Source organism: Macaca mulatta, chromosome 2 (assembly GCF_049350105.2).
Source record: "Macaca mulatta isolate MMU2019108-1 chromosome 2, T2T-MMU8v2.0, whole genome shotgun sequence".
NCBI classification, from domain to species: domain Eukaryota; kingdom Metazoa; phylum Chordata; class Mammalia; order Primates; family Cercopithecidae; genus Macaca; species Macaca mulatta.
In genome coordinates this window covers 147,888,314-147,909,111 of record NC_133407.1, presented here as the reverse complement: position 1 = coordinate 147,909,111, position 20,798 = coordinate 147,888,314, and the positions used below count along the sequence as shown (strand labels likewise).

The 20,798-nt window shown below is 47.9% G+C and overlaps 1 protein-coding gene across 3 annotated transcripts in view; it reads left to right on the top strand.

Moving 5' to 3' along the window:
• SRGAP3 (SLIT-ROBO Rho GTPase activating protein 3) overlaps window positions 1-20,798 on the top strand; it is a 269,429-nt gene that overhangs the window by 123,948 nt on the left and 124,683 nt on the right. For all 3 annotated transcript variants that reach the window (XM_015130346.3, XM_077993349.1, XM_015130344.3), the window contains exon 2: window positions 3,971-4,163. In XM_015130346.3, the coding sequence (XP_014985832.2) occupies window positions 3,971-4,163 (193 nt within the window). The remainder of the gene's footprint in view (window positions 1-3,970; window positions 4,164-20,798) is intronic.

Genomic DNA, 20,798 nt, shown 5'->3' with positions numbered 1-20,798 from the left:
GTATCCATGAGTGAAATTTCCTGGTCATAGGATAAATACCATAATACATTGGTTTCTACAATCATCCATCAAAGTTACCTGAACAAGTCAAATGTTTTACACTGCTCCTTTCTTTACCTTTCTGAACTCCTAATTCCCTTTCACTTGCTTCATAACGTTTAATCTTAACATATTTTATGCTTGAAAGTTTTAAGATTATCATCTTCTTTAAAACTCTACTTATGTAAGCTGAAATGGGCATTTTAAATTTTTTCCTTTGAACTCTAAGATTCTTCCTTTTATAATGATTATGTATCATTATGTATCATTACAGTATCACTGTAATGTAATATACAATTTATCAAAATAACATTATTATTTTACACATTTGATAAATCATTAAACAAAGCATAACTTTGTATGGGAAATGGTTCTCATAATGAGATGGGCGGGATGGTAAATGGCAGTGCTTATCAAACTTTAAGGTGCACAAGGGCCACCTGGGAGAGCTTGATAAAATGCAGATTTTTTATTTGGATAGTATGGGCTGGGGCCTGAGACTTTATTCCGAAATTTTTTTTTTAGCTTTATTAAGGTATAATTGGAATGCCACCTAAATGCGCACATTTAATTTATTCATCTTGATGAGTTTGGATGATTCTGTATTTCTTCTCCCTTCCCTTCCCTTCCCTTCCCTCCCCTCCCCTCCCCTCCCCTCCCCTCCCCTCCCCTCCCCTCCCCTCCCCTTCTTTCCCCTCCCCTCTCCTCCTCTGTTCTTTTCTTTTCTTCTCTTTTCTTCTTACAGGAGTTCACTCTAAGCATCGTGGTATGGTCATGGCTCACTGAAGCTTTGAACTCCTGGGCCCAAGCAATCCTCCCACCTCAGCCTCCCAAGGAGTTGTGATTAGAGGCATGTGCTACCACACCCAGCTAATTTCTTTTTTAAATTTTTACTAGGCTGGGTGCGGTGGCTCACGTCTGTAATCCCAGCACTTTCTGAGGCTGAGGCGGGTGGATCACGAGGTCAAGAGATCAAGACCATCCTGGCCAACATAGTGAAACCTCGTCTCTACTAAAAATACAAAAAATTAGCTGGGCATGGTGGTGTGCACCTGTCATCCCAGCTATTCGAGAGACTGAGGCAGGGGGATCGCTTGAACACAGGAGGCAGAGACTGCAGTGAGTGGAGATCGGGCCACTGCACTCCAGCCTGGCGACACAGCGAGACTCCATCTCAAAACACAAAACAAAACAGACGAAAAAAATTTTACTAGGCATGGGGTCTTGTTATATTGCCTAGGCTTCCGTATTTCTAACAAGCCCATTGATGATGCTGATGCTGCTGGTCCATGGATCACATTTTCATTTTTTTGAGACAGGGTCTTGCTTTGTTGTATAGGCTGCAGTGCAGTGGCACAATCATAGTGCACTGCAGCCTGGACCTCCTGGGCTCAAGCAATCCTTCTGCCTCAGCCTCCTGAGTGGCTGGGAACACAAGCCCATGCCACTACACCTGGTTAATTTAAAACAGTTTTTTTTAAAGTTTTTATCGAGACAAGGTCTCCCTCTGTTGCCCAGGCTGGTCTTGAGCTCCTGACCTCAAGTGATTCTACTACCTCAGCCTCTCAAAGTGCTGCGATTACAGGCGTGAGTCTCATGGACCACGCTTTAAGTAGCAAGGGTTTATGATCCCTTGATTAAAGGAAGATTTGCAAATACCAACTTTTTAAAAATACTTTATATTATTTGAAGAGAATATAACTTTGTACATTTATTTATTTATGTATAAATTTATGGAGTACAAATGTAATTTTGTTACATGCATAGATTGTGTGGTGGTGAAGCCAGGGTTTTTTGGGTACCCATGACACAAATAATGTACGTTGCACCCATTAAGTAATTTCTCATTATCCACCTCCCTCCCACCCCCTCACCCTTCTGAGTCTCTGTTGTCTACCATTCCACACTGTACGTCCATGTGCACACATTATTTAGGTCCCGCTTATAACTGAGAACATGTGTAACATGAACATTTTCGTTTCTTTTTCTTTCTTCCTTCCTTCCTTCCTTCCTTCCTTCCTTCCTTCCTTCCTTCCTTCCTTCCTTCCTTCCTTCCTTCCTTCTTCCCTTCCTTCCTTCTTCCCTTCCCTTCCCTTCCCTTCCCTTCCCTTCCCTTCCCTTCCCTTCCCTTCCCTTCCCTTCCCTTCCCTTCCCTTCCCTTCCCTTCCCTTCCCCTCCCCTCCCCTCCCCTCCCCTCCCCTTCCCTCTTTCTATTTTTTGAGACAGGGTCTCACTCTGTCACCCAGGCTGGAGTGCAGTGGCATGGTCTCGGCTCACTGCAACCTCCACCTTCTGGGTTCAAGTGATTCTCCTGCCTCAGCCTCCAGAGTAGCTGGGACTACAGGCGCCCGCCACCACGCCCAGCTGATTTTTTGTGTTTTTAGTAGAGACGGGGTTTCACTGTGTTAGCCAGGATGGTCTCGATCTCCTGACCTCGTGATCCACCCGCCTCAGCCTCCCAAAGTGCTGGGATTACAGGCATGAGCCACCACGCCTGGCCAACATGAACATTTTAAATGGTGTGTTTTTCCTTTTGGCATCCAGATGTCTCGACATTTTGGGACACTGCATCATAGATTCTGGACGAGTGAGCAGTTGCTCTTTTTCCTGTAAAGAGAGAACAGGACCATTGTGAAGAGGGGAGGTAGGAAAGGAGAGGGGTTGTGCGTCTAGACTGAGGCACATTGTCAGGGAGTGGGAATGGATGTGGAGGATCTCAGGTTGATTCCCTTCTACCTCAGCTTGCATACCCTGTGGGGTGTCTTTGTGTACCCCAGAGTAGTTCTGCCCCAGTTTTGAGTCCAATTCTCTGAAGGATGCTGAAATGACGCTGGCCACCATTTCAGATGGGGCACACATTTAGGCAGGTGAGATCTGATATTCCAAGGAATGGCTTGAATGGTTTGGAGAGTCCACTGGGGTAAAGTCCTGAGAAATGAAATTTGGGACTGCGTGGTGGATGGTCTTGAATTCCATGCTGAGGAGTTGGATTAATACTCCGGCAGAGGGGCGCCGTGGGGTATTTTTGAGCAGGTTGCTGGTATGAGCAGAGTGCTTTGCAGGCTGATCTGTTGAGCAGCCCTTGGAATGGCCTGGAAAGAATCGATGCCTGGGGGCAGTGGCGGTGATAACCCCACAGGCTTGAAGATGAAAATGGCTGTGGTTACTGGCATTCAGCTGTGATTTTTAACTCCAGCTTCCAGCTTTTGAATTGTTGCCCTGGTTGCATAGACCTGGTTTGAGCAATCAGTATTTTCTGAAGTGTGGGATCTGAGAGGTTCATACATGGAATTCAAGGTGATATAAAGCAGGACACAGACATGGCCTTAAATAACACTGAAACCCAAGAGGGAAGAGCATGCCCTTCTCAGCCCTCTCTTAGTCTTGACTACACGTGGAGAAAGTCACACTGCCATTTTCCTTTGGTTGATAAAGAGCCAGCAGCTTAGGCTTAGAGCCTTTGGTAAACAATTGTCTCTAGATAGAATTTTACAATATTTTTGTTTTCATTGAATTATTTCCTATGTCCCAGGCTGTAAGGGGTCCTAGTGTTTCACTTTATTGTATTGATAGAAATCTTTGCATTTTAAACAAGATCATCTCTGTAGGAAAGTTGAGTCAATTTACTAGATCATGTGGAAGAAATAAGAATGCTTGGGGCATGTGAATATGGCAAAAATCATGGTGGTGACATGCAATGATTCAAGTTTTGGAAACATTTGGTTAGACCAATGGCAAAAACGAGCAAGAGTGGAATCTTTGTGCCAGTGCTCTGCCAAGCAAGGTCTGGGCTCTGGCTGGGCTCAGAGAGGCTCTGGGTGGTGATAGGAGGGAGTTGCCTGAATTGCAGGGCCCGGGCCAGCAAAAGAGCAGGTCCCAGTGCCCCCGTCCCCACCACCAGTCTCATGCTCCCACCCTTGTGTGCCCGCAGAGATCCGCACGCAGCTGGTGGAGCAGTTCAAATGTCTGGAGCAGCAATCAGAGTCGCGACTGCAGCTGCTTCAAGACCTCCAGGAGTTTTTCCGCAGGAAAGCTGAGATTGAGCTCGAGTACTCCCGCAGCCTGGAGAAGCTGGCCGAGCGCTTCTCCTCCAAAATCCGCAGCTCCCGGGAGCACCAGTTCAAGTAAGAAGTTGGGTGTGGGTGCACAGAGATGGGAGGCAGCACTGGAGTGGGCGGACAGTTGGTGGCAAAGCAGAAAGGAGGCCGACCTCATTGGAGGCAGAGGGCGTGCCTTCAGGGCCCTGGGTCTGCAGGTTACTTATACCTCTAAGCCTCAGTCTTCCTCATGTGTAAAGGCAAGCTAGAAAGAGTTTCTCTGCAGAAGTTTCCTGAAGGGAATAAACGAGCAACCCAAGAAGAGTGTTTGTCACAGACAATAGGTGCTCGATCAATTGTTGTTGCTGTTATTATTATCCTACCAAGCACCGGCACTGAGCTGGCCTCCATTTGTGCCCTGATGAGACCCCTACCTCCCTTCAGGACATCCTGTCCCTATCCAGTTGTCCTTTATTTGGGTGTCAGCCAGCCTTCGTCTGAATTTCTTTAGCACAGTGAATTTCTTCTCCATGGAACTGATGCTCGAACATTCCTCTTCCTTGCTCCCCTGGAGGACCTCAGTGCCCTGGCTCTTTCCCTGCCTTATTTACTTATTTTCGATGCACAAACTGTCATGTGTCCTGATTTCTCATACCCCAAGCTCTGAGATCATGGAGGCCCCATCTGCTTGGGCACTGACTTGGCAGGCCCTGAATCTTCCAGCTACAAAACCTTCTGTGCTTAGAACTCCCTGGCTTCAGCTCATTAAATACAGGCAGGCAGGAAGCAGCAAGTCTCACTTGGACTGTGTCAACCATGAAAGGCTCCACTCAGCAGGCCCCCCGGCCAGCACTGTCTCTCCTTCAGCCATGCTTCCTGGACTCTCCCTTCTCCTTGGGTCATCTCTCCAGCCAGAGGCCCTCAACACCAGGAGATCAGCGACTTGCTTCATCTCACCTGACCTGATCCTTATCCCCCTTTCCCTGGGTCCTGTCCTGTTTCTCTCTCTCTGTGTGTGTGTGTGTGTGTGTGTGTGTATGTATACACACATATATATATATACACACACATACACACACACACACACACACACACACACACACACATATATATATATATATTTTATTTGTTTTTTGGAGACAGAGTCTCACTCTGTCACCCAGGTTGGAGTGCAGTGGCATGATCTCAGCTCACTGCAATCTCTACTTCCTGGGTTCAAGAGATTCTCCTGCCTCAGCCTCCTGAGTAGCTGAGATTACACGTGCACCACCAAGCCCAACTAATCTTTGTATTTTTAGTAGAGATGGGGTTTCACCATGTTGGCCAGGCTGGTCTTGAACTCCTGACCTCAAGTGATCCACCTGCTTCAGCCTCCAGAGTGCTGGGATTACAGACGTGAGCCACCACCCCGGCCTCTTCATATATATGTGTGTGTGTGTGTGTGTGTGTGTGTATATATATAGTGACAAAGCACACATAATATAAAATTTACCATTTTCATCATTTTTAAATGAACAGTTCAGTGGCACTAAGCACATTCACATTGTTGTGCAACCATCACCACCATCCAACTCCAGTGCTTTTTACATCGTCCTCTACTGAAATTCTATCCGCTTTAAACACTAACTCCCCATTCCCTGCCACGCCTTCCACCTGCTGGCAACCACCATTCTACTTTGTGTCTTTGTGAATTCGACTGCTGTAGATATCTCATATTAGTGCAATTATACAATATTTGTCTCTTTGTGACTGGCTAATTTCACTTAGCATAATGTCTTCAAGGTTCATCCCTGTGGTAGCATGTGTCAGAATGTTCTTCCTTTTTAAGGCTGAATAATATGGTGCAGATAGACCACATTTTGTTTGTCCAGTCATCTGTTGGGGGACACTTGGGTTGCGTCCACCTTCCTGTCCACATTTTTTGCATTCCACACTGGCCAGGGAGCTCTCTTCCTTTAAACTCCCCTAAACACCTCCTTGAGTCCGTGCCACAGCATTTGAACACTCACTTATGTGCCTTCTTTTGGCATTTGGGGATAAGAAATTGGTATATTATACATTTGCAAATACCGTGCTTCTTTTTCTACCTGATCTTCTCTTTTTGTTTGTTTTTTTTGAGATGGAGTCTCGCTCTGCCGCCCAGGCTGGAGTGCAGTGGTACGATCTCGGCTCACTGCAAGCTCCGCCTCCGGGGTTCAAGCGATTCTTCTGCCTCAGCTGGGACTACAGGTGCCTGTCACCACGCCGAGCTAATTTTTTGTATTTTTAGTAGAGACAAGGTGTCACCGTGTTAGCCAGGATAGTCTCCATCTCTTGACCTCGTGATCTGCCCACCTTGGCCTCCCAAAGTGCTGGGGTTAAAGGCGTGAGCCATCATGCTCGGCCACCCAGTCTCTTCTATTCAAACTTTTGCTGCAGGAGGAAGCCTCTGTTAATAACATTTACCCAGGCACAGTCTAGACCCTTTCATACATATAATCTCATTTTTTAAAATATATTTTTTGGAGAAAATTTGTGTTTTTTCAAACAACAAAGGTAAAATGCTCATTGTATACAATTTAGAAAGTACAGAAAAGAGAAAAATATCACTCATAGTCCCACTGCTCACAACCACTGCTCACATTTTGGAATCATTTCTCCCTTGTCTTTTAAGAATAAAACAAAGATAATGTATTGAACTGAGCACTTACTTTGGTGCCAGGTGGGTATTACTGCCCCATCGTAAAGATGAGGATGGTGAAGCTCTGAGAAAGCAGCTTGTCCAAACATGTCTATGAACCCACAATTGGAAAGACAGAATTGAACCTTCAACTCTTATTCTGCCTCCTTGGCCTGCGATAAGAAAGGGCCTAGGTGTAGCTTGCGAGTAGCCATGACATCTGGATCCTCCCTGGAACCACAGGCACAGCAGGCACAGACTCATAAACCCACAACTCTGGCTGAACGGCCACTGGAGCCACCGTATCTTGGGCTTTCCCCAGCTGCAGACAGGGCTGTGTGGTAGGGCTGGAGTGTCTCTTCTGTCCGCTTCTTCCCCTTGATTAGGAATCAGCTCTCTTCCCATTCTCAGTGTGCACATGGGAAGAGGAGAAAGGCAGGGATTGCGGATATGTGGGGGGGCACCCTATTCCCTTGTATCACCTATAATGAGCTCGGCCAGCCCCTCATGGGTTCATTAACTGAGGCCACCAGACGGAACGGGAGCCCCAGCTGGCAGCCGGGCCATGCAGGCTGCCTGACACACTATGAAAGTCTAATTAGGGTGCCGGCCCAGGCCAGTGCAGCTGGAGGGGGCCCTCTGCACGATGCTAATGTGATGGCAGAGCCATCTTCGCTTCTGGAAGTGGAGAGTCTCTAGGGGCAGGCTGGACTCACCCTTTGACCTCAGGGCACTGACTGGCCTCAGGCTGCCTATTCCTTGGAGCCCAGCACACAGGGCCTGTGCTGCTCTCTGTTCCCTTCATCTGGGCTGTTCCGAGAAGCCTTGTCTCGCCATGGTAAAGATTCTTGGTTTAATAATGTCCGTCTGCCTGCCAAGTAGCCCCTCAGTGCTTTGAGTGCAGAGCCCAGGACTTGTCATTTTATTCCCACTGCGGTGGGTCTGGTGCTTGGCAGAGCTGGGGGGTGTGTGCATGGGTGGCAGGGAGGAAGGTGGGAAGAAGACAGAAAGGAAGGAAGGGAGAGGATTGGTCTGGTCTATCCAGTCCACTTTGGCTGAGAGATTTGCCTCAGAGATGGAACTGATTTGCCTAAGATTTTACAGCAAATTAGGAGCAGAACTGGGATAGGAAATTAGGTCCTTTGGCTCCGAGTCTATTGCTCCTCCTTATGCTCCATGGGCCGTGTCTCCCTAAGGCCCCAGCCATTCCCTGCCTACCTGGGCAGTTGAAGAATGTGCTGCTGCCCAGGAACACACACTGTGCTGTGTTCAGGGCTAGACTCACCTGGGCTGAGTTCCATGTGGCACGTGATCCAAAGAAAGGCCCACATGATGGCTCTGAAGGTTTCCCTGGGACAGGTTAACATTTAGAGAAAAATATCATCATATTTCTTTTCTACAACACATATTCCAATTCTAACAAACCTCTTTCAAAGCACTCTGACATCCTTGCTCTCTTAAAAACCTGATAACAACCCAGGGAAGTAGAGAGGGAATCAATGGTTTTATGTCAAGCAAACTGAGCAACAGAAAAGCTGAGCCGCTTATTTTAACAAGGACGCAGAGCTGTCGAGCATGAAAACCCAGTGTTCTTGACTTCCAACTCAGGCTTCTCTCTCCAAGAAGCCATGTGGGACTTCATTTGTTTGAAATGTGTGCATTGAGGACCTCATATTTTCCTGGACTGTGCTCAGTGCTGAAGACACAAAGATAAATGAGGTGTGATTTCTGCTGCCAGATACTGAGAGACAGGAACACGGCTTGGGGAGGCCTGGTAGTTGGTATGGCTGGGGAGGCCCCAATCCCATGACTGTGCCCTTTGAGCCCTGCACCTGCGTGCCATCAGCCCGCAGCACTGAGATGTCACTTCTGCTGAAAAGCTTCCTTGATTCCCACCTGGTGCCTCCCTCTGTGTGCCCATCGTACTCTGATGTACTTATTTGCTTATTCCACCAATATTTATTGAGCACCCACCATGTGCCACACCCTGGGTTTACAGTGGTGAACAAGATAGACTTGGTTCCTGCTGTGGTGAAATTTACCATGAAGAATAAAACATTAGAAAGCAGCTAAAAGAAAGACCAGCTATAATCCAATGATTGCTATGATGGAAATAAATACACTATAGAGTATTCTGGTTCTCTCTCTTGTATAACTGCAATGCCCCCAAAATTAGTGTACCTTGTGATTTAATGGATCAAAGATTTGGACAGGGCTCAGCTGGGTGATTTTTCTGCTGTATGTGGCATTGATGGCTCAGTGATATTCAGCTAGCAGAGGACCTGGTCTGGATGGTCCCAGAGAGCTTTACTTGCATGCCTGGTTCCTCCATGGGGACGGCTAGTAGGCTGGGCCCTGCTGGGCTGCCTCCCTCTCCATGTAGTGTCAGGGCCTCCTGCTTCAGCCAGGCATCAGACTTCTGACATAGTAGCTCGGGGCTTCCAGAGAGCAGGATGGCAGCTGCAGTTCTCTTAACCGCTAGGCCTGGAGCTGGCATAGCGTCACCCCCCCACCCAGATGCTATTTGCCAAAGCTGTCTCAGCCCTAGCTCAGCTTCAGGAAAGGGGAAATAAAGCCCTCCTCTCATTAGAGGAGTGTCAAAGGGTTGGCAGCCCACACCAAGCTAGGATGATGATCAGGAAGGCATCTGGGGGAAGCGTGGTTTAAGCTGAGGCCTGAGAGATGAGAAGGAGCAGCGTGGGGCAGTGGAGGGGGATGGAGGCCAAGTGGCTGGAACTGGTGAGTGTGGGAGTGGGAAGAAGGGAATTGCATGATGTGATTTATATGTTTAAAAGACCACCAGGGTTGGAGGGTGGAGCCGAGGAGCCCATTCATGGGCGTGTGGGTGTAGCTCTCCAGGCAGGGGCAGTGATGGCCTGGGTGGGAACAGAGCAGATGATAGAAGTCAGCAGATGCCAGAAAACCTCTCAGAGAGGAATGGAGGAAAAGAGGAAACAAGGATGTCTCCTGTTTCTGCCTTGAGACGGGAAGGACTTGGGGAGGAGGGTGAGGCAAGAGCTACAGCCCTGTATTGTCATCGTCTGTTTACTTGTCTGTCCTCCTTTGGACAACCACTGGGCTGCAAGCTCCGAGATGGCAGAGAGGGTGACTCTTGACCCGAGGTCCCTAGCACCTCTCACAGGGCTGGCACCTGGTTGTTACTGAATGTCATTGACTAATGAACTAATGAATGAAAGTCAAGTGGTAATTAGATTTGTGTAGGGAGGACAGGGAAAGGGGGCATGTTTGTCTTCTGGCTGCCTTAGGAGCTCAGTGAGGCCATCTGGGTGAAGTGTCACTCACTCATGTGCCTGGCATGGGTCCTATATTGCTGAACGGAGAGTGTGGACTGTGCCATGGTCTCCCTGTTTGGGGAATGGGACCAGCAGCATTGGCATCTTGGCATCACATGGAGACCTGCTAGAAATGCAAGATCTGGGGTCTTTCCCGAGACCTGCTGGATCAGAATTTCTGGGGGTGGGGCCTGGCAATCTGCATTTAACAGGCTCCCCGCCGGCCCCCCACAGGGGAGTCTGATGGCAATTCACTTTGAAGAGGCAGTCTGATGCTTTTCTGGGTAATAAATGGTTTTCAACTCATTTTTGGGCTCTGCTGGCCTTCCCTCCTCTTCACTAGCATCAAATTCATAATCCACTGCCCTTTCCAAGCTAGGCCTAACCTGAGCTTGGCTTTTCCTTCTGAAGGCCTGGAACTGAGCCCTTCCTGAGTGGGACTGTGGTGTAGCGGGCAGCACATATGGGGTCCCCAAACCCGCCTCTCAGGGTAGGTGGATGGTCTTGTCCAAATGAATTTGGTGGCTCCATGAACACAGATGTTTCCTGGGAATGAGACTTTTTCTTCCTCCAGGAAAATGTTCTCTAAAACACCAATACTTTGAGATGTTTGAATGGGAGAGAGAGAAAGAGAGAGAGAGGAAGAGGAGGAAGAGAAGGAGGATAAGAAAGACTGACTTTTGTAATAATTAAGCCTGTTGACTTCTTTCTGAAAGCTGTTTGACCACAGAATTCCCTCTCCCTATTTATTTATTTATTTATTTATTTACATATTTACTTATTTTTGAGACAGAGTCTTGCCATGTCGCCCAAGCTGGAATGTAGTGGTGCGATCACAGCTCACTGCAGCCTCAAACTTGTGGGCTCAAGTGATCCTCCCGCCTCAGCCTCCCAAGTAACTGGGACTACGGGTGCATGCCACCACATCTGAAATTTGGAAAAAAAAAAAATTAATTTTTTTTTGTAGAGGCAGGGGTCTTGCTATGTTGTCCAGGCTGGACTTAAACTTCTGGACTCAAGCAATCCTCTTGCCTTAGCCGCCCAAAACACTGCGATTATAGGCAGAACCACCCACCGCACCTGTCTCTCCCCATAATATTTATCAATATTTCACAAATTAGAACTTCTTGAGACCTAATTTGAAAATCCCTGTTCTAGACAAACGCTGGGGTTACCCTCTGTAGTAGCGACACTCCATGCAAGTAATGCCTTGTATTTGGGGTGACAGAGTCCCCTTCTATTCTAGCTTTCTCAGTTTTTGATACCCCTCACCTTCCAGGGGCTGTACCTGATGAAAATGCTCCATGCAGAGGGTTAAGTGCTGGTTGCTGCTAGTTTAACTGCTGTGAAAAAAAAGCAGCAGGGAGTTCTATTTAAATATGATTTAAACATTTGGGTAAAGCTAGAATTCGGGAAGTGCTGGGTGGCACTTGGCTAGTTAGGGAATAATATTCTATGCAGATATCCTGTGCAAAGGAGGTTTGGAGCATCTTTCAGCTTCACAGAGCAGTTGGGAGAGAGGATTCCTGTGAACAACTAACTTCATTTCCAAGAAAACACTTCTTAGTGGGGATAAAGCATCACAGGATTTTTTTCACAGATGTAGCATTTCTCTAAAGAGATGCTATAATTTAGACTTAGCCTTCTAGGCTATTCCTAAACAGAGAATCACTTTTGTTGCATATAGATTGAGCATATGAATGTGAAAAGGATTCAGAATTAAGATATTTGCTTAGAATGAGGTGGAGATGGAGAAAGCCCTCCAGTAGCGCTTGTGTCTCCATTCACAGCTATTACTATTAATGCAACTGGTATCAAGCTAGTAATGGCTTTCCAGGGTCATACTTTCCAGACCTGCTGTTCTCTCAGCACCGTCTTTCCTGATTGTTTGGTGCCTGTGCTGTGCAGGTCGTTTAATCTTCCAAGCACCCCGCACATCCACATCACTGTGGACCAAGTGCTGTACTGGATGTCTGATAGGCATCATCTCATTGCACCTTCATGGGAAATGTGGTCTGCGAGGAAGGGGCTATCTTTATCTTTCCAGGTGAAGATGCTGAGTTTTCCAGAAATTAACTAATTTGCCTAGAGGGACATAGCTAGCACAGGTAAGTGGCAGAGCTAGGATTCCAATCTTTGTTTACCTGACTCCAAAATGCAAAACTGCATTTAGCTGCTGACTTTGTTCCTTCACCTTTCTGGGCTGGCTTTGAGCTTCCTGAGAATCACCCATCCATGTTGATCACATCCTCCTTGGATGAGCATCAGGGGTTTGCTATTATCCTCCTGGTCAACTCCTACACAGAGGCCAGCTCAGGGCTTGCCTCCTTGGTGAAGCCCCTGCTGTTGGTTGATCCCAAGTCTACAATCAGCTGCTCCTCTCACCTCCCATGTGAGTTGTGTGGGGCTTGCATCAGATTATCAAGGAGTGATCCAGTTCCTATATCTGGTTCACTCACTTCAGTCTGCCAGCTGCCTGAAGGCAAGGGACCATTTCTAGCCTCCCTCTCTCTGATATATAATTGATGCTTTATCAAAGTTTTTTCAGTGAATGGCCAAATTAACCAAGACACTACCAAATGCTTTCTTTAAATATATTTAACAAATAGACTTATTTTGTGTGGCTGCAGAAGGAGAGAAGTGATGTCCAAGGATAGCATTTTCAGAGAAGCAAACTTCAACTCAACATTAAGGACGTTCCAGTAGCCACAGCCGTCCACCAGTGAAAGGGTTGCCTGGGGAGGTAGTGAGTCCCCAGTGCACAGAGGTATACACACAAAGGCCAGGTATTTTAAGGGCATCATTTCTGTAATATGGATGATCAAAATGAAAGGGGATTCTTGATAACACAGGAACCATAAATATTGAATTATCTTTTCAATTCTCTTTCAAGGTTTCTGGTAGCCTGGAGGAGAAAGACTCAGTTTGGTACTAGTGTGTTATTAATGCCCCCCAATCTCCTTTTTAACAAATAGAGAACAGACCTCAAGTTTGAATATACTGTTTGGTTTTCATTGAATTTACTTTTTTGGTTACCTTCTATTTATAACAAATGATCCTTTTTTAAAAAAGCTGAAACTAGGGAAGTTCTTTGTAAATAAATTTAAGTTAAAAAAAAAAAGACATCAACAGGGAGATATTAAGTGTGGTGGTATGCAGGAATGGCAAAAATCCTGAAGCCAGCATCAAATCACTCTAAGTTCCATTCCAGTTCCTCCTGCGAAGTGAGCATCTTTCATCTTTACCTTCTTTATCCTCCATCATCTTTTTTTTTTCAACCAGGGGAAGGGATTTTAAGATAGGAGGCTCAGCCTGAAGAGTGGATTTTGCAATGGCTGAAGCTCCTTTATCTCCTTCCAATTTTTCCATCTGGCTCTTTCCCAGGTCCCACACCAAATTCCCTGGAATCCTCAGAGACTCTGATGAGCACTACCAAAGAATTAACTAGGATGTGATTTCTTTATGCATGCATATGCTTTGATATACATATATACAGTTCTATCTATAGATAGAATTTACATATATAAATTTCTATATACATTTAATTTTATACTAAAAATGAAAAATAGATATATAAAATTATATATCTTTATATATTTCACTTTAGTGAAAATTAGATTTTCACTAAAAGTAATATGTATGGGTTTAGTTTTGACGCTATTCTATTAGGCAAATAGGATAATAATAACCTTCGAAGATTATATAGGACCTTACACTTTGCAAATTCCTTACCCAGCCCTTAGCTGCTTAAATCCTCCCAAGAACCCTGGTGAGAGTTGAAGGAGTCAAGGAAGGTGTTGTCGTCCCCAACTGATAGGCAAGGGACCCGAAGGCAAGGCAGGGTGAGCCCTAACTTCAGACCCACAGCTGACGGGTGAAAGAACTGACCAGGTTTTGCATTTTGGAGTCAGGTAAACCCAGATGGGAATGCTAGCTCTGCCACTTACCTGTGCTAGCCGTGTCCTTCTGGGAAAATGACTTAATTTCTCAAAAACTCAATGTCTTCACCTAGAAAGATAAAAATAGCCCCTTCATTGCAGACCACATTTCCCATGAAGTTGCAATGAGATGATGCCTATCAGACATCCAGTACAGCACTTGGTTCACGGTGATGTGGATGTGTGGGGCTTAGAAGATTAAACGACCTGCACAGCACAGGCACCAAACAATCAGGAAGCCATGGATCAGGGTCTTTTCCTCTGCCTAGTGCTGCACATGCCACATGGTGCACCCATTCTGCCGGCAGATAAACCAAGGCAAAGGGGCTTGCAAGGAAAGAGATGAGGTTGACCAGGCGTTGCCTAGCGAGGCAGAAATTTTTGCTCTGGTACCAAGAATCCATCCGGAAAGTCAAAGGAGAGCTCAGAGATGCTGCTGGACACTAGACACCAACGTGTACCCTCATGCTGCAGTGTGAGGAATGGGATCCCAGAGGAAGCAGTGAGTCCGTGAATCATTCTGCCTTGCGATGGAGGGGGAGTCCCAGGGACATTTCACTGGGCCTTGAAGTTCACATAAGAGTCTGCAGAAGGAGAAAGTAGTAATGGAGGAGGAAAACCAATATTTTTAGAACACTTATCATAGGCTGTTTGTCCATCTACATCAGTCCTTAGATCTTCCCAACAACTTGGTGAGGTGCTAGTGGTAATAATGGTAATGACAATAAAAATTACTATTATATGCAGGGTTTGACACTAAGAGAATTGCATGTGTTGTGCCATTTAGTCCTCCAAGCACCACTATGAGGTAGTTGTCACTTCATTTCACAGATAGGAAAGAGAAGATTTAACTATAATAACTTTCCAAGTTCACTTTGTTGGTGAGGGACAGAATTGGCATTTGAACCCCAGCCTCTTGACTCGATAGCACCCCAACTGATAAGCAGAGCTTGCTTCGGCCAGGGGACTCAATGGATGGAATTGGTACCCTTCAGGATGACTCTGTCTCAGGGCTGCCAAATAGTGCCAGAGCCAGGCCCTGGACTGCGCTCTCTGGCTCCCAGCGTGGCAGCCTCACACTCCTCGGGGAACTCCTGGTGGATGGGAGATAATAAAGTAAATATTTATAAAGTAATTTATAAAGAAAAGGGTTACTTAATGGACTCACAATTTTGCATGGCTGGGGAGGCCTCAGGAAACTTACAATCATGATGGAAGGCACCTCTTCACTGGGCAGCAGGGGAGAGAAAGAGTGCCCAGTGAAGAGGGAACCCCCTTATAAAACCATCAGATCTTGTGAGAACTCATTCACTATCACAAGAACAGCATGGGGGAAACCGCCCCCATGATTCAATTATCTCCACCTGGTCCCACCAATGACACATGGAGATTATAATACAATTCAAGATGAGATTTGGGTGGGGACACAGCCAAACCATATCAGGGTGGAATTGTGTCCCCTCAAAATTCCTATGCTGGCGTCCTAAACTCCAGTACCTCAAAATGTGACTTTATTTGGAAACAGGGTCTTTATAGAGGTATTCAGGTAAGAATGAGGTCATTGGGAAGGCCCCTAATCCAGCATGACTGGTGTGTATCTTTACAAAAAAAGGAACTTTGGGCACAGAGACCAACACACAGGGAGAATGCCTTGGAAAGGTGAAGGCAGAGATTGGGGTGCTGTGTCTACACCAAGGACACCAAAGATCTCCAGCAACCCACCAGGAGCCAGGAGAGAGGTCTGGGACAAATCCTCCCTCACAGCCCTTGCAAGGAACCAACCCTGCCGACACCTTGATCTCAGGCTTCCAGCCTCCAGGACTGTGAGACAACACATACCTGTTGTCTGAGCCACTCAATGTTTGGTCCTATGTGACAGCACCTAGAAATCTAGTACACAGCCCTGTCGTTCTAGACGCAGCAGTATGCACATCTTGTCGTTCAGGACCCTGGCTGTGCTACATGTTCAGTCTTGTCTGACCCTCATCCAGTCCCTCTCTGCCCTCTGGCCACACTCACCTTCTGTCAGTTCTAGATGATGCCCGTGCCCATGAGACCTTCACACTTATTTCTGGGAATGCTCTTCCTTATCGCTGTGCTGTGTTAAAACCTACCCATCCTTCTAGTCTGAGCTCAGGGGGCACTTTTCACCTACTCAACAAATATTTTCTGAGAGTGCCTGTGTGCTCAGGCTGGCCTGGGCACCAGAGAAGCACTGATGAGTAGGACGGACATAAGCTGGAGAGGGGACAAAGACCACAAGTAAGAAGGAAAAGAACATGACAAGCATCTGGTGTGGAGTGCTGTAATGACAATGACATAGGGTGACGTAGGGTGTGTGGGTGGCCAGGGAGGGCATCCAGGAGGAGAAATAGCTCAGCTCAGGTCTCACTGATGAGAAGGACCCCAGGGTCCCCTGCTGCTCCCTTTCCTCTGCCTTCCCCAGGGGAGGGCAGCACCTGTTAAAGACTCTCCAGGCTCCATGCATTTCTCCTTCAGAGCCCTTCTTCCTGCTGCCATTTTCTGTTGATTTTTGTGATTATCTGATTGTTATCTGAGACCCCCCCCACTAGACTGTAAGGTCCACGAAGTAGGAAGTGTGGCTCATTTTGCATACCATTGTATTGTGTGTTCATACACAATAGTGTGTGAACAGGCACACACTATTGACCGAATTAATGATCCATGCTACAAGCAAGTGCAATGAATCCCGAATCCTGCTTGGGGCAGCTTAGGTAGCAGGAGATTACATGCACCTTTCTGACCATAGAACTGATTGAGGTAGCATTTCTGGGAGGAAAGCCCAGTGTGAGGCCTGAGAAGGTCCTGGAAGGGGGCAGCAAGCCTGAGCAGCAGCTTGCCTTCCTCCCAGAGGGACCCTGGTCCCAGGGCAGCGGCTTTGGATTCATCTGGAACATGGGGCTCTGCAAGCTTGGAAATGGGTTTTGTTTGCTAAGCGGAATTTTCCGGCCCTCAGCCGAGAAGCTGGAGAAACTGGCTCACTGCTAATTTCATTTTCCCAACTCACTAGCTTGGCAAGGCCTGGCTCCCCTAGCTGCAGTCTCCTGGAACCTCATATCCAGATCCCCTAGCCAAAGAAAGAAAGCTGTGACTCACCAGAAATGTTCATTGCTATTTTCTGGCCATAAAAAAAGAAAATATATACATACATATGCAAAAGTTCTAACGTGATGTCTTAGTTCAGCAGCTTCTGCCTGCTGGGTCGACACTTGCATGAAAGATCGGAGAAGCAGAAGGGTCGCTCTGAGTGCCTTGGCCGAGAGCACTGGCCCTCATTCGTTCTGACGTCTTCCAAAAATGAGGCTGCAGAAGACAAAAGTGGCTGCTGGCACAGAGAGCTGGATCTCAGGTCAAAGGGGTTCCGCTTTCAAAAGGGGCAAACAACCCCGGGAACAGAGAAGGCAGAGGCTCAAGTTTTCTTCAGCCTTGTGTCTGGCTCTGCCGTCCGCGGCCTTCGTGCTTCCTCCCTCCTGCAGTCCCAGTATGAGCCAGATGGGGACAGGATGGAGTGCATGAGACCCTGCAGGCCCCCTCCAGCCTCACTCTGCACCCTCTTCCTCCTCTGCCTTGCCTCACACTCCACCCAGCCTGTTCTTTACTTAGTTCCTTAAATGCCCCAAGCTCTGCGCCCAAGGCGCTTTTGCCCATTCTGTTCCCTCTGCCTGGAGCCTTCTCCCGCCAGCCTACCTGCCCAGCCCCTTTCACTAGCATCCTCCAACTCTTCCTTTGGAGCCCAACTTAATGACCCCTTCCTTGGGGACACTTCAGTGACCCAGAAATCAGGCCAGCCCCCTTGTTACAGGCACTCGTGGCACAGGCTCCCGTCTGTTCCAGCACATTCTGCACTTCTAACTCTACCCACATTATTGGGCTAGTGGTGGGTGTCTGTCTTTTCACCAGACTCTCTGCTCCATGAAGGCAGGAACTGTGTCTGCTGGGCTCAAGATTGTGTCCCTGGGGTCTGATCTGTATGAAATATTCAACAAAAATGTATGGAATGCATGAACTGCTGAAGAATGACTGCAGAGCTCTCTTCTGGCATTTAAGCCCAGAGTGACTCCATGGTGTGAGTGGCCAGGCCACAGGGGATAGGTGGCCTGCCCAGAGTCCACAGCTAGCATGGCAGACACTGGTGAACACCCATGCCCATTTCCAGGTGGCTTTCTGTCCTCTACTGCTGTGCTGAGTCCCACCTGTGGGCCTTCTTTCTTCTTTCAGTCATGGTGAGACCCTGCCTGGTACCACTGTGGCCAAGGCCACAGATACCAGCTTTCTACAGAGCGACTTTTGACCCTGGCCCTGGACAGTTCAGCCCAGTCTTTTAGACTACAAATGACCTGCCCCACAGGAGGGAACCAGGGCTAGGAGAAGGTGGGGGTGCAGAACCAGCAGTTCCCATGCTGGGATGGACCTAGAGAACGGGCCGCTGATCGGATGGCAGGCCTGGGACAGCATCTCAGAGAAGGCTGGGCTGCACATTGTCTCATCTTGCCCTCTTTCAGGGAAGCAGGAGGGGAGGCGCTGCCGCGGCTTGGCCCTGCCCCAGCCCTTCGGCCACAGCCTTGCCAGGCTTCCCGGGGATTGACCTCTTCTGCCATGTGGCCACAGCATTTGTAAAGCCTTCCTTGTTGTTCTGTGGTTTTAAATAGCATCCAACTCCTTGCTGCTGGCTTCCATGTTTGTCTCTCCAGCCCCAGTAGCTCCATCTGGAGGCCCCACGGCCTTTTAAACTCGTCCTGTTCAACTTGAAGTCATCGTCCTCCCTCCCCGCCCCACCCTTGACCTGCTCCTCTTCATCTCCACAGAGGCTCCTTCTGCTCCTCCAGGTGCCCAAACCAGAAACTGGGGAGTCATCCTGGACATCTTTTGCTCTCTCCCAACTTCCAGCTCCAACTCCATCCCATCAATCTCCCTGTCCAGTCAATTTCCTACCTAAGCCTTTCTTGAATCCCTCAGTTTCTCTCCCGGCCCCCAGCTCTGCACAGCAGCCAGAGTGAGAGTTTGAAAGTGCAGTTTTACCCTTTCACTCCCCTCCTCTAAACACTTCAAGGGCTGCCTGCTGACCTCAGGACGGAGCTCGAACTCTAATGAGAGTTACAGGCCCTTTGCCAAGTGGCCCCTGCCTCAGTCTCCATGTTTACCTGCTGTCCTCACTCTCCTACCCCAGAATACCATGCTTGGGCCCTCTCCCTACCTGCTTCTCCCTCTCCTGCTCCTCCCTGGGCCTTTGCTCATCGCAAATGGGCCTTTGAAGGCTCCTCCCTGTGAAACTCCAGTCCAATCTTTAGTTCTGTCTAGAAAGTGTTTCCTCCAGGAAGCCATGCATGCCCACCTCACCACCAGATCTGGGAAGGAGGCTCCCCTCTGTTCCGTAGCCTCCTTCCCATGACAGCATTGATGAGGCTGCCTCACCACTTTCTGTTCCTTGTGAATCTCCTTACTCAAGTGGAAGACTTGTGGGGCAGGATCTTGCAGCCTTGGTTGCTACTGCACTCGCAGCACCTAGTCCTGCCGAGCACAGACACACAAATGCAAGGAGGGAATGAGGGCTGGAAGGAATCTTCGCAGCAGCTGCTCACTTCAACTTGAGTCTTCAGCTGCTTTGGGTAACATCCTCCTCCTTGCCTTGGCTCATTGTGCCTCCTGCAATTCTGTCTTAAAACACCACACTGCCTCCTGGCTTGCAGCTTCTGATAAGGACAGCGCTGTCCTCTCTGCCCTTCCTCTCATCTCATCTTTCTGGCTAGATGACCTAGTTAATGGTCCCCAAACTGTCCCAGCAGTTCCCCATCAGTTCCAGATCACTTGTCTTTTTCCTTCCCTCTGAAACTCACCTTCTGGCTGTGGCTTCCATAATTTTGCACATTTAATTCCCTGGTGCTGTTCACTTCTTGCCTCCCAGGTTCAGCTAAGCCCCTGAAGTAATTTAGGTAACAGCTCAATTATCCCATCTCTCTTTTAATCTTTCCATTTCCATCACCACCTAGGAAGCAGTGAAAATGAGACAAGCAATGCATTTTCTGTCCAAACCTACTGCTCCCCTTGCAGTTCTTATCTCAGTTCATGTCATCAGCATCTACCCAGTCGCCTGAGATCTGAGCCTCTGAATCACCTTCTGCTCCTTCCTCCTCTCTCTGCTCTTTCCAGGAAGTTTCCAAGAGGATCTGCTCTCCTGTTGAGAAGTCTCTCAAGTCCATCCTTCTCTGGCCACAAGCCACACCCGGGCCTCACCATCTCTCTTTTGAACCAAGATTACCTCCTGCCTGGTCCTCTTACCAAAAGCCCCATATCCCTGCTCAATCATCAACCCACCTACCCATCCATCCCTTCATCCTTCAATCTGCCTTCCATGATCATGCCAAAACACATGTTGGTTATATCCTACCTCTGCTGAAATAACTTCCATGACTCCCCACTGCCCATAGCAGACATTCTTATTTATTTTAGAAACCGGGTCTTGCCTATTACTCAGGCTGGAGTGCAGTGGCATGATCATAGCTCACTGCAGCTTCCACCTCCCGGGCTCCAGTGATCCTCCCACCTCAGTCTCCCAAGTAACTAGGACTATGGGTGTGTGCCACTACGCCTGGCTAATTTTTAAATTTTTTGTAGAGATGGAGTCTTGCTCTGTTGCCCAGGCTGGTCTTGAACTCCTGGACTCAAGTGATCCTCCTGCCTCAGCCTCCCAAAGCCCTGGGACTCAGGCGTGAGCCACTGCACCCGGCCTAATGCAGGCATTCTTAACTCTGGCTGCACATTAGGATCTTCTAGAGAGTATAAAAATATGAGTACCACGCGCTACCCTCAGATA